The sequence below is a fragment of the Lissotriton helveticus genome, chromosome 12, assembly GCF_964261635.1.
Source record: "Lissotriton helveticus chromosome 12, aLisHel1.1, whole genome shotgun sequence".
Lineage (NCBI taxonomy): Eukaryota > Metazoa > Chordata > Amphibia > Caudata > Salamandridae > Lissotriton > Lissotriton helveticus.
The window spans coordinates 216,037,747-216,052,377 of record NC_136073.1 but is presented as its reverse complement, the minus strand read 5'-3'; the positions used below and the strand labels follow the sequence as shown (position 1 = coordinate 216,052,377).

The following is a 14,631-nucleotide window of genomic DNA, read 5'->3' as shown; positions in this document are numbered from 1 at the left end:
TGCCACGAGTGCCAGAGACTCCCCCATGACTGCAGGGCCTCTGCCACGAGTGTGGAGACTCCCACATTACCACGGTGCCTCTGCCACAAGTGCGAAGACTCCCCCATGACTGCAGGACCTCTGCCAAAAGTAAGGAGACTCCCCCCATGACTGCAGGGCCTCTGCCACAAGTGTGGAGACTCCCCCATGACTGAGAGGCCTCTGGCACAAGTATGGAGGCTTTTTGTGAATAAGGCCCCTTGATTCTATCCAAAGTGACGCTTTCTAATTGTTAATTATATGCAATAGGAGGGATTTAAATATTTAATTAGATAAAACATGAGATATTGATATAATGTGGTGCAGATGTCTTCCAAAAAAATAATTATGTGGAATATGAAGCAGTACAATATTAGCAGTGTGTAACATGGGGAATTCCAGTAATTAAGTATGCGTACAAGAGGTATCCCAACAGTTAATTAGTACGTTATAAATAATGCACCATTTCTATAGTTAAGAAGCGTCGAATGAGGCACTGCAATAATTACTTGTGCACTGTGTGGGCTTTTCGAATAATTATTTGGATGTTGCATGAGGACTTCCTGCAATTAATGAGTTGAGTTTTGAAGCATTACAATAATTAATTATATTTGTTATATGACACTGCAATAAATATGTTCGTAATGTGCCATTTCAACAATTCCTATTTGCAACAAAAGTCATCCCAGAAAGGTTAGCAGCGAAATTCTGAATCATGTGCTCTGCATGATATTCAGATTCTCTGCAGTGCCAGACATTCCAGTAACTCACACTGTGCACTGGGATGCACTCCAGTGATTGACAATGTTCAATATGATGTATTTCAATAACTGATTATGTACGGTATAAGGCATTCCAAGACTAAGTATGTGCAGGATGAGAGCTATCTTAATAAATAAAAATCCGACTTGCGTGGCATCCCATTAGTAATGCTGTGTAATGCAAGGTGCTCCATTTTTTTGATTCTGTGTGACATTTGATGTTAAATAAATAGCCTCCGTGTAATATGAGGCATTTTATGTCTTTCAGGCGCTGGGCGACCATTTTGTGAAATATGGCGCATCTCAGTTCTTTAATCCTGTTTTAATATGAGGCATTCCATTCCATTCACTGACTGTATATTATGAAGCATTCTGGTTATTGACATTGTGTATTGTAATGCATTGCAATAATTGATTCTGTAAATATGTGGCATGGGTCATAGCCAGTGACAGAGCTACCATAGGACTGACTGTTCCGGCCTTACAGACCTTTCAGAGTCCTTGACCTTTTTGGGAAATTATGTAGGCCAGCCCTTCACGTCACTTCCTGTCCTGCAACCTAACTTCCCCTTCAGTTCCGTCTTTCTGATCTCATAGCTCATGCCCTCCTGTCCCCTTTGTTGTAGTTCTCATTCGATGGAAGAGCACTGATGCCTCTGAGATTGAGAATGTCGCTCCCTAATAACCATATTGTTTTCTTTTCTATCAGGGCAACGGGCTACCTGACCACATGAAACAATGGACACGTTGAACATGGAAGATCTGAGCGACTCTGGCACGCCGTCGCTGCTGTCATGGATGGCCTCTTGTTTCATGGTCTTTGGCGGCGTCCTTCCATACGTCCCTCAGTATAAGGATATCCAGAGAACCAACAACGCCGAGGGCTTCTCGACATGGGTCTGTCTTGTTCTGCTCATGGCCAACATCCTCCGGATTTTCTTCTGGTAGGGTTTACTGCCTCGTTTATTTACTAATATACTTATTGAAGCTTGTACAGAACTCCGTGTCTTTAATGAAATTCAGATTCTCTTGTCATTTATTTAGGAGAATCGCTATTTTCCCCAATGCCATTGACTTAGAATCATACAGCACATAAGGTACAAAAATTACCAAATTAGTAAGAACTCCCAGAAGTACAGACTCGTGACTGGGATGGCCACCGAGGGGAAGTAATTTTTCAAGATTGGTTGGAAGGTTGAGAAGTTGGGTCAGAGAGAAGTGCCATGGGTGGGGGGGGGAGACATTGCAGACTTTGGCTAGTAAGGATGGGAAATAATCAGTCCCATGCCAGGCTGTGCTCTAGACTTATTGGCCTTTCAGAGGCACTGCTGTCCACTCCCCCCCCACTTCCCCACCCCATTGCATTTTCTCTCCTGTAGAATCTTCCCCTCTCTCTAGGTCACTTCTATCCTGCAGTGCACCCCACTTGGGATGCGAATAGGGAGGTTTTGCGATGAATGACTGATAGGGTCAGGACAGGAGCGGTCTGTTTCCATTTTCTGACACTGATGGAAATTACCCGACCTGGCGAGGAGTCAAATCTGCTTCTCCTCTCCCGGATTCATTTTTAATGATTGCTAGAAGAGGAATATCAATGTCCTTTCAGCATTTAATTAAAAAGGAATTCTAAAAGTTGGCGTTTGTTCTTTCTGCAAAGAAGTCTTGTAAACGTCTCTCCGCCATCAAATGCCCTTGGAATAAGTGAAAGGCATCATAATGAGCTCTGCATTCAATTATTAATGGGGCCAAGCTTGAGGGGGGAAGGTTAGGGTTTTGAGTCTGGTTATTAGCAACAAATCAAGTAACAGGAATGGACCTTTGAAACTTTCTCCACATTTTTAAAAACTGTAGTTACTTTCCATATAACTTCTGTTTCAGTAAAGAGGTGCTGCAAGTGCAGGAGTGGTGTTCAATTTGTGAATCAGGCACGCTTGTGGGTGCAAAGGTATGTCCCATAGGGGAAGTGGGACCTGAGTCAGTGAGCGGGAAAAAATGAAAGTAGACCTCCACAGGACACAAAATACAAGGTAAAAATTAGGTTTGGCGGTCCAGAAAAACCCCATACACCTTTAAAATGCAAATTTCCTGAATAATTTGTTGACACCAATAGGAAGTGCAGAACTGTTGCAACTTTACTTTCTCTTATTGAAACATTTGCTGTATTGTGTCAGATTTAAAGGACAGTCTTGGGGCTCTAGGCTCGCTGTGAGCCTGGGATCTGGAGCAGCATGCTGTTAAGCCTAAAGCGCTACAACACCTCCTATGGGGGAGTTAGCACTATGTAGCTACAATTACAATACACATACAATATATAACTTGCACTAATAGTTATATGATAACACTCAGCAGTTGAGCGGTTGATTGTAGTTCATACAGGCTGCATAAGGGAGAGAAGTTGGCCTAATGGCTAGGTCGGTCGACCTCGAATCTGGGGAACCGGGTTCGAGTCTCTGCAATAATACTGAACATCCTGTGATTCTGAGCAAATCACTAACAGCCTGATTCATCAATCTCCCGTTTTGCGAGCCCCTAATAGCGATTCATAAGGAATCGCTATTAAGGACTTGCAAAACGGGATTCATGTAGGAATTGCAAAAAATATTGCGATTCCTACATGTTCCTTATTTGCGATTAGCAAATTGCTAATCGCAAATAAGGAATAACTCCCCATGCATTCCTATGAGCCTACAGGCCCATAGGAATGAATGGGGAGTTATTCCTTATTTGCGATTAGCAATTAGCTAATCGCAAATAAGGATGCAATTTCAAGGGTGCAGGGGTGTCCAAAGGACACCCTGTAGCACCCCTGAAATGTAATCTACTCTGTAAAAAAAAAATATAATAATAATAATTCCTTTTTACTGCTTGAAACGCTTCCATTCAAATAAGACAAAACTGCTAATAGACATGTTCATCACCCAGTATTGTATCAGTTCACAGCAAATAAATCACCCATCTCCCACTGAACAGTCTTTGCATAATGGAAGAGATCGCCACATGCTGCTGGACAACAGAGCAATTTAATTTAGTCTACCACTGCAGGTCTCAAGTAGCTACATACCACGACCGCTTCTTGACATCTCACAATCACAATTATATATGGGATGATGCTAGCAAAGTCCATCCCAGCAGATCCTTCCACAGTTTCTCCCTTTTACCTATCAGTGGTGGCTGGAAGGGAACGGGGTTGGCAGGCGGGAGGGGAAACTGGGGGATTGAAAAATATATATTAAAAACGCACTCACCTTTTCCGCCGCCTCACCTTCGTCTCCGCTTCGCTTCTCTTCCTGACTCCAGTCCGGAACAAGCTGCAGGAAGCACCCGGGCACACAGGCTCCACTGAGCCAATCACAGCGCTTCAGTACAGCGTTGTGATTGGCCTCAGCACATGGATTGGTGCTCAGATGGGGAAAGGGTGCCTGGGCATATTCCCCCCCAGGCTTTGCATTACAGCCTGGTGGGGAATATGCAAAGTGCGCATGAATGTTTGGCCGGGCCATGACGGCTGGCCAAGCAATCATGCTCACTTAAGTGCATGAACCACTCCTCCTCCCTGAGCCACCAGCTCTGCCACACCATAACCCAGCCCTGTAGTAGCGAAAAATAAAATAATAATGACGTTGTTATTATCATTTTATTTTTCTCTTTTTCACTGCCGGAAGAGCAGTGGGGCGACGCTCCTCCACCTTAGTGGAGGAGCCACCACTGTAACCTATGCCTGTTCAGGACCATTACATTTTAACTAAATTTCTCAGAAATGATAAATCAGTACAGTAACCAGTTAAGTGGGCTATGAACATAAGAATTACCACAAAGGCGACTGCAGAGATGCTCAAAGCTTGTGTGTCTGTCTCTAACACTTCTTCATCCATCACACTGCTAAGGGATGTATCTCATTTCACGGCAACCCCACCTTGCTGGTCATCATGCACGACATGGAAACACTTCCCACATAGGATCATGGCAATTCTAAGCTTTTGGGATATTGAGTTTATTTTTCTAAAATTAAAAGCTTGTATTTGACTGCAAAATGTGTGCATTTTTTATTAAATGATATGCTGATGGTTAGGCATAATCTGTTTGACCTTTCAAACAGATTATGTTGTGATTTTGAGTGTTAATCCCCAATGCTGTCTGAGACCCTAGCTTATTGGCATGGTACAGTTTGGCAGCAGTGTTTTTCATGGAATATTTTCCTGGTGAACGCGAATTTTAGAACAGGCCGTTTCATGCAAATCCTACTTTTTCAGGATATCTTCCTGCACTATGCGTTTTTTAAAATGCTGCAATTTTTGTAAACTTCACAAGCTTTGTAGAGCCTGAAGATATTCCCAAAGGGGTGCTACTTGAGTACAACAACCATTTAATACAACAGCAATTCACAATCCCACACAATGATTGTTCTCATTCCACCCATAATTTGACATTAGTTTTGTATATGTGAACATTTTATAAAGAATAATTTTGAAAGTTCAGAATCCAAGACCATTTCATATTAATTTCATAAATATAAAATTAAACGAATCTCACTTTTTCAAATAAAAAGGATTTTTGTAAATTTTCCCTTGTTTAAGAACTTGTACGTGTAATTGCAAAAAACAGAACAGTCTATTGTGTTTCTAATGTTGATTCCCTGTTTTCCTCCCTACCTTCCTACCTGAATAATTAATTAATTTCTTGACTACAAATATTAATGTTCAGTTTCTTACCCTTGATGGGCAATTGTCCCAACCTCCCCCAAGCTTTAGCCCTAACCCGAGCACATCATCCCTTTATACCACAGCAAAATGAATTCATTTGAAACAATTTAAAAAAACAGATATACTCATCAATAAGGAATAGTTGCTAAAAATCTATAGGAAGACACAAAATATCAAAATTAAACCACCCATAAAATATAAAAATAAGACTTTTGTTTACCAAGTCAAATAAACCAAGACCCCACATATTTTATGTTTATTTTATTTATATATAATGAGGACCTGTCCAGTGTTTGGCTTCAGAATGATGTACCAGCAATCATAGTAGGAATAAGGATGATTAGGAGATACAGGGGCACATGTATGAAAGAAAAGGTTTGCAAGTCCTTAATAGCGATTTTTTGTGAATCGAATCGCTATTAAGGACTCGCAACCTGCTATGTAGATAGGTTTTGCATTTAAAATAGCGATTCCTACGCAGTCCTTATTGGGAACTCGCAAATTGCGAGTCGCAAACAAGGAATGGCTTCCCATTCATTCCTATGGGCCAAGAGGCCCATAAGAATGAATGGGAATTGTGTGCGCAATTTGTGAGTACCCAATAGGTGCTCGCAAATTGCGCACACAATTTCAAGGGTGCAAGGGTTCCAAAAGGACACCCTGTTGCACCCCTGAACTGTGCATACATGCACATGTGGCACAAGTGCATGCCCTAAGGGCATGTATGTGTGTCATATGGCACTTTGAAAAAAGTAAAATAGTGCTTTTTTCAGGGAAATAGCAAATTACCACCAACTTGAAGTTGTTGGTACTTTGCGATACCTTACAGCAATATCGCAATTTGCGATGGCTACTGGAATAGCATTTAGGGAATCTCAAATTGCGATTTTCTAAATGCGTGTGCAAAATAGGGAATCACAATTTTTGCGGTTCCTTATTTTTCGAGAAATTTTTTCTTTCCTTCCTTGCACACAGCTAAATTGCAATCGCAAACGCTGAAATTCTGCAAATTTCAGCATTTGTGATTGCAATTTAGCTTGATATATCTGGCCCTATGTTTGTTTAGAGTAAATAAATTGTCAACAAAGGGCATCGTCATTGGTTTTATCCCCATGAATGTACAATGCTCTCTTATTAATTACTGAAGGGCTAGCCAGTGCTTAATTTATAAAATAAGAAGTTTCAGGGCTCTTGTCAGTAGGCCATTATAGCTTGCACCACCCATTGCTCCTGTCAGGTCACCTAATGACATTACCAAACCAACTACTAACCATCACACCCATACAAGTGTGACAATACAGACTATTCCCGGCCCCAAAAGCTATACGACTGGATTAAGAGGCAGCTGTTAATAATTTTTTATGCATATTGAATTGATAAACAATTGTTGTGCTTGTTTCTAAATTAGACAAACAGCACCACCATGCGGCAGACTGTCATAAGTACCGGTATTGACAATTAAGTGCAGATGCCAACACCGGAAACCACCGGTTCAAATTAAGCACTGGTTGAAAGCCTGAGTAGTGGTGTGGGGTATAGCATATGTGAGATCAAAGGCAAAGATAGAGCAGTCAGCTGCCACGAGATGACAGGGCTGTAGACCTAGGGAGAGGCCTAAACCAGAGCGATCATGGCCAGAACTCACCTGTAACTATCTAACGGCTTGCCTGAGTTAATTTGGAAACGTACACGCAACAAGCAAGAAAGGGCAGTCTTATGCTGAACAACGTGTTTTTTGTTTTCTTTGCCCCTTTGTGGAGGGGGACGCCCCCGCAGGGCAAGTAAAAACAAAGAAAAGTAAAAAGAAAGCTAAGTTATATTAACAAATCTGACCGCTAAGAGGTGAGTTTACTATGAGAATAGAAACCAAACTCCCTTATGCTGCCCCCTCGATAAAGTGATAAACAGCACTGTTTGCCGTATTCATAAACGTCCAGCACTTTTGCCTGTGTTTCAATACTTGTGCGATTACAATACTGATCTGAAGGATTTAGGTATTTTTTATACATTTTGAATTTTGTATGTCCTTCCTCTAATCCTTGATAATCCTTGGTTTCTCCATCCCCTTTAGGTGTGGAAAGTTTTTTGAACTCCCCCTCCTTCTGCAGAGCATTGTTATGATCGCCACTATGCTGGCCATGCTGCACCTCTGCTGCTCCGTGCACAGTTTTAACAAGGTCTCCACAAAAAGTCACTTTTTCACAGGTAAGAATTTGACCTTTCAGAAAATGGCAATGTCAGAGGTTAATAGGTTGTCCGTTTTGGCTTCCCCCATGTCACATTAAATTAACATGTTAATACATACACTTTATATGCCAAGCTGGATTTGTCTGTGATTACCATATACATTTTAAGTGTATGTGTAAATTTTGCATGTTTTGTATCGGCTCTAAGATTTCAAAAGAAAACAGCTTCGGAGTTTGCGAGCGAACACAAAGCATGCCCTCTATTCATTCTGGTTAGTTCAGTGGCAAACAGAGCTGCTTCAGAGAGCCTGGAGCAGTTCCAGATTACCAAATAGGTATAGTAGGCACCTGCCTATGGGCCCCACTACTTTTAGGAGCCACGCGACAATGGATCAAAATAATATTGATTTGATTTTGAAAGAAAATTACAATCAAGCTTTCTTAAATATTGTTTTCAAAAGTTATAAAAAAAGAATCAACTCAAAGAAACAAAAGCTTTACTTTAAAGACTCAATAGAGAAAATAATGTATTAATGTAATGTACCCATTAACAATTTAAAGGACATAAACTAGAGAAATCAGATTCACATAAAGGTTTGTCTCTTAACCGCATGCGTGCGGCGGTTATTTTTGCGCTGCGCGGCTTTTTTCCAAAAGCCGCGTTACATGACGAGCTGAAGTTCGTCATCAGCGTGCGAGCGGCACGACTCACGACGAGCTCTGCTCGTCATGAGCGCCGAAGGGGTTAAAAGCTCATCTTCTGCCAGCTGTCAGTTTGTAAAAAAAAATCAGGTGAATTGGGTATTAGGAGATAAATTGCAGGTGAGGCCCCAACATTTCGACTGCCTAGAGGCCTCCTCAGGGTTTAATCCATCACTGTCCTGGAGGTGCTGCTGCCTGTTCTGTGGTGGGCAGGCACATCAACCCCAGCAGTGGACTTACTATTTCTTTAACTTGGGTACAATATATGTTTTTGTCATCTACCTAAGACCACCACCCTAGGCTTCATCATTCTACAGCCATCACATGCTCGACTCAAGACAGAGTGCTGAGCCCTGGCAAGATCCAGAAAGCAACTGAAACTGATGCTTTCACTGATGGCCATGCTGGGGCACTGGTTCTTTGACCATCTACCAGCCAAAACCACGCCCTATGTTTGTGCCAAGCTGATCAAGTCATTAAATAATAAAATCCTGTCAGGTTCCTAAGATATCCAGAGAGAAAAAATAAGAGGCCAATTTACTTAGAATGTGTTTTAGTAGAAGTCATTTGTGTGGCTGTTGGTTTTTCCGGCAACCCAACAGGATTTTGATGCCAATGGCTTGACAGTCTTACCGCTGGTTTAAAGCCAGTGCTGTGGTTGTCCATCTTGCATCTGTCATGACCTGAAGAAGAGTTGCAGCAAAGTAAGGATAAAGTGCTTTAAGTAAGGGGACTGAGCAACACCGGGGTCAATTGCCACAGGGGGAGTTCTCCACCCATCACTTGACCCTCAGGCCATGATAGATGAAGGTACTTTCCATCAGTGACAAAGAGGGCAATACGGAGAAAATTAGCGGGGTTGGAGCTGAAGGAGAGTTTTTGACAGCAGACAAAATCAGCCCTATGCATGCGCGGGCATGAAGTCGGGCACTGCACGAACAACACATTGGCCTCAACCAGGATTGCCCATAAACGCTTCAGGTATCGCAAGCCCTTCAAAGGTTCAGGACCCATTCTCCTGCTGTGTAGGAAGCAGAGAATTTTCCTAGCTCCTTCTCATTATATTACTCTGTCTGTCCAGAAGTCGTAGCCTAGTTTTCTCTCATTCTGTTTCACCGCTGTATCTTTTACTCATATTTTATCATTTCTTAATTTTTCTTTCTCTATCATTCTGTCAGTTTTGTCCTAATTGTCTCCATATTTCCCACTCTTGTCCTCTTTCTCATGTGCTTTCGTCTACCCTGTGTATCTCATTTTCATGCTCGACGTCCCCCTCTCTCTCTCCCCCTCTGTTTCTCTTTCTAATTTCCCCTTTTTTGAAATTCTCTTTCATTCTTTCTACATTTTTGTTTCTCCTTTATTCCTCGTTTTCGCCCGACTTTCTCTCTCTCTCTCTCTCTCTCTCTCTCTCTCTCTCTCCCCTCCCAATTTTTGGTACAGTATTGATATTTAAATAAACATGACACCAATAGTTGTCTTCAGTCTCAGCTGTCACAAACTTTTACTTAAACGGTGACTCACAGGCATTAGAAGCACTGAACAATGCAATACACTCTCCCCATCGGCTTGAAACTGTAACATAGACTACATATTTTCACTTTTCAACCTAAATTCCTATCTGCCTCCTTCATCATGTAATCTGATAGTTCCTTTAAATTATATTTCACAACTGCTCAACAGCTAAAACTTTCAAAAATATATGTATTGTTAATCATAAAGGCAAAACCTAATGCATTTACCAATGCTTATTTTGGTCTTGATCCTCCTCCTCCATGATTTCCCTTCTGGCATAGAAGTATGCTGCTGCCGCCCGCATTGATGTTGGTGTATTTGGAGGGTGATTGCTGCTGGTTTTAAGGAGTGGTCAGAATGTGATTTGTAGTTATACCTAGTTATAAAGATCGCCTCGTTTAATGTGTATTTCAGATTGCTTGGTGTGTTCTCAATGTGCCTGTCCATTACAAATAAAAACAGTCCTGTAGGATTAGGCCATTCATCCTTTGGGCCATATTTGCGAATCTGGGTATTTTGCTCACTACACTGTTTTCATGATTTGCGCACTGTGCCCTGAAGGCAGCCTTGCATGTTGGTAGTCATACATTAGGTCTAAGCCCTTCCCATGTGCATACAAACGAGTAGGCTTCATCACTCGTTGACAGCCGAGTGCTTTCATTTGTTATGGCAATCACCGTTTGGTGTTTGCATTTCTCTGTTGCTCATTTCTGTGCATAATTCATTTTATATGAAATCTTATGAATTTTCATGCATGTTTTGCTGTTGTTATTTTGCACTTGTGTAGTAAACAGATGCTTTTTATTTGTTAGCTTGATACGTTTGAAAGTGCTATTCTCGTTTGTTTCGCTGGTTTTTTGATACCGCTCATTTCTGGTCGTTGTTTCTAGGGTTCCAGGTGAAGAGAGTCAACTTGTGATTTTAATGTGCTATGGCATGTGCTTAATAATACACTGTACATTTACATATGGTTGTAGACTGTGCGTGACTAATGCATGCAAAATTACCTCATGCGCTCTTACCTTGTGATATTTGGGTATGCAAATTGCTCATAATACGCAGGTGTAGTGCTTTTCTGGCCAGGAAATGTATTGAGCAAGCATTAAAGTTTGGGTTTTGTTTACATTTTCAGTCATGCTTTTCATATTGAAAAGGTGATGTGTAATACCGCCACTAAATAAATGTACTAGCTTGTGAGAAAAGTAACTAAACCAGGGGTAGTAAGTTTAACTAAACTCAAATGTATTTATTTGTACCGTTAATAAAAAAAAACAAGCATTTCATAGCTGATAGGTATCGCCTGTGGGATCTTGTAAGTGTTTAGTCAAGCTAGCAGCACATTATACTGGATGCTGCAACATCTACTGATACTTCACGTACCACTGGTGAACGGGGGAGCTAGAGACGCCATTTAAGCCAGGAGGGGAGTGTACGGGCCACAAGAGAGTGAACAAGTTGCAAGGGTCAGGTACTACACTATAGAAAGGCCTTGTAGACCATGCACTGCCATTGTAATAGTAACAGACGTAATGTGAAGCCAGGGTGCCTGCCCACATAGTACAAGAAGAGAAGAGACTGGTACATGTTTATATGCATACAAGCACAACACAGTCTGCCACTGCAGCACAGAACCTGTGGTAGAGGCTGTGGGGCTATCAGCACCTAGAGGATGGGGTTTACAACAGGTCACTCTAGAGCTACACCGTTTTCACAAAGACACGCACAGAAGAGTAAACAGAAACACTGGAGCATATAACCAGGTTTCTGGGACTACTTGTGCATGTAACTTGGCAATTAAGGCTTCACTATTCCAATTACAGCAAGGCCAAGGCTGATCTCTGTCTGCAGTGGCACAGCAAACATCAAATGATGAGCTGGAATGTGAACACAGTAAATTACCAGTAGATGAGATTAAAGCATTCAACCCATCACTTTTTAGATTTTCTATATGAGACATCATAAGTTTGACTGGTCTGATCAGAAGTGGGGCTCATGCTCAAAGTGTCACAGGAACCAAGCTAAACTCCACTGAGGAGACCCAAAATGATGCACCTCTCTGGGATTGATGGTGACCACATGTGGAGGGAACTCGGCCTGTCGGTTCATGCTGGACTGTTTTACTAGAATGGAACCAAGTTAGATATGTGCATGGTCAGTCTCAGTCTGGAGCAGCAGAGGGTAAAACACGATACATTGGAAATGGTAATTATCAGCAACTAATTTTAATTCAAGTGTACCTGCAGCCATATTTTTGGCTTTATTTGGCATTTTAGCCCCTCTTCAATGATTTTAATCTTGGAGCTAGCACACACTGTTTATTCTGCTCCCCACTATATCCCAAAACTGATTAACCCATTAACACAGGATCCAGCAGACCAATCTACTATATGCAAGAGTTTTACTCAAGGAAGTATTATCCTCTTCTCAGAAAAACGCGTACGCAGCCCACATCACCAAAAATCATACACCTCGACGCCACTCCACCGCTTCTACCTCATTGCTGCTCATGGGTATCTTACGCCTTTTTAAGAGAAGTGCTTGTGGAGGTTTCCTTCACAGGAGCAGACACCTGCTCGGTCTCAGCACGGTGGACCCTGGGGATTTTCAACACCTCTTTGTTCGAACACTTAGGAATTTGCAATCATGGCTAAGACACCAGCCAGTCTCTGGAGAAATTAAAGAGTTCTAGGCCCCGCCTGTTACACTAAAGAGAAATTAAATAAATACATTCATTAAAAAATGTACAGAGATAGATGCATGTGAAAACTGGTCTACGCATACCACTGGACCAACATGGCAAGCATGCTCTATCAACCACTGGGTTACCGGCTGGTTTTTACAAGCTAAACGTGAAATATTTCTTCTTTTCCCAACTCCCTGCAGTGAAGTATTCCAGCCACTGCCCACAGCACCCATTTGAGTATGCAGAGTAGGCTGCCTGCTCTCCTGGGCGCTCGGAGATAGGGGAGCCTGGAATCAGTGGGAGAGTCTGGAGGTGTGGGGGTGGTGCTACTAGCTCTGAATATCTAGCATTCCTCAGACCCTTTAAGCTGCCAGGGTGTGACAAGGGATGGCTTGCACGTCCTGCGGGGCATTAACAAACAATCTAACTCATTGCCCATGGGAGAAGGCCATGGGGGCGATCAGATAAGAGGAACAGAGAGCAATCAAATAATGGGGTTGATTAGGGGATGGTACCGGGGGTACCATATGGCAATGTGAGTGGATGCCATAAGAGTGCGATTGACAGAAGGAGTGCAATCCGGAAACAGAAGTAGAAAGATGAACTGGGGGCTGCGATAAAGTTTGCCACTCGCATGCCCGGTGTTCATACTATACCGAGCTAACAGCAGGACTTGGTTTATATTCAGGGCACAATGATAAAGGGGCTAGTGGAAAGTAGATATGTGGCATTAGGGCAATTGCTGCTAAGAAACTAGGGAACCTAGTGGTGTTGGCTCCACATCCTGTAGTTCATGGTAAATCACTTAAACTCCACATGCCTAACAAATGAAAACAAGAGTTGCAGTGCATTGTTCTAACACTACTGCTGCAGGTTTACATACAAGCTCTTACAAAAGTGAATGATCGTTACGAGCGCCAAACAGGAGAGTTTCTTGCTTGCCCACCTGGGTAAGAATACCAGCGGGCCGAGGCACAGAGTGGAATGGGAGCGTAGTAGTGGAAGGAATCCACTGTCGAAGTGCCGCTGTGAGTCCTTGCATGCTGAAAGTCGAGCAGGGAGTGCATTATTTAAAAGCAGCTGTGCCTGAGTGGGTCACATACCCGCAGCTGGGGACAGGAAGGACTCGACTGCTGAATGAGGGAGAGGATGTGGCTCAGCGACCAGAGCTGCTGACTCTAGAGCTGGGGATCCCGGTTCACGTTGGCTCAACATACAGTGATTCTGGGCAAATCACTTAATCTCCCTGTGCCCATGGACAGCGCCTGGATACCCTCATGGGTGATAAGTCACCCTATATAAATCTAAAAATAAAATTTAAATTATGGAGTGATGTGTCCAACCGAGTTACGTTCGCAATCTAATGTGAGCCATCGGCTGACGCATGTAACAGCGGCTTCATTGGGAGACCTATGGGGTGCCTGAAAAGAAGATAGTTAGTGTGGCGTATGGAAGTCCACAAAGGGACCGCATTAAAATTGCATGTCCACAAGCCGAGAATTGGTTTGAGAAGAAAATACTTACACATGGGGTGCCTAAATGAAGACTGTAATCCCAAAGAGGCATGTGCCATGTAGTAAGGTGTGGGAAAACCCGCACGGCGAGTGCATTAACAAGGGCGCGTGCACGTGGGCTCCTTGGGGGCCTACAGCCAGCAATAAGCACAACAATCTGAAACCATAATCGGATGCAAATGAAAAAGTAGTGCACCAAAACTAACGTATATGAAGATCATGAGATGATCTATGTAAAGGGGCCATTCTCCACGGTGTGACCGAAAGAGCAAAAGGAAGGACAAATGTAACCTATTCGCCAACTAAAACAAGGACATTTTGAAAAGCACTTCAAGGAGCCAATCAAAACCAAGGGGATTTGAAACCCCGTACAGTAGATATAGCATGTCTCGAGAGACAGAGCATGTACTGTCTAGGATTGACCTAACCATTACAAATCATCTAAAAGAGACATTAAAAACTGAGTTGGCATTGTTTTTAGACAGATAGAATAATGAGAAAGCTGATTATGTGCCCTTAGTGACCGTACAAGAACACTGTTGATGGTAAACAAGA

The 14,631-nt window shown here is 42.5% G+C and overlaps 1 protein-coding gene across 1 annotated transcript in view; it reads left to right on the top strand.

Annotated features, from left to right (window-relative positions):
- The window catches only part of LOC144797742 (solute carrier family 66 member 2-like), a 241,594-nt gene that overhangs the window by 83,482 nt on the left and 143,481 nt on the right, over nucleotides 1-14,631 (top strand). The window contains exons 2-3 of the mRNA XM_078668486.1: nucleotides 1,489-1,723; nucleotides 7,551-7,684. Coding sequence (XP_078524612.1) covers nucleotides 1,518-1,723; nucleotides 7,551-7,684 — 340 coding nt within the window. The 5' untranslated portion in view covers nucleotides 1,489-1,517. The remainder of the gene's footprint in view (nucleotides 1-1,488; nucleotides 1,724-7,550; nucleotides 7,685-14,631) is intronic.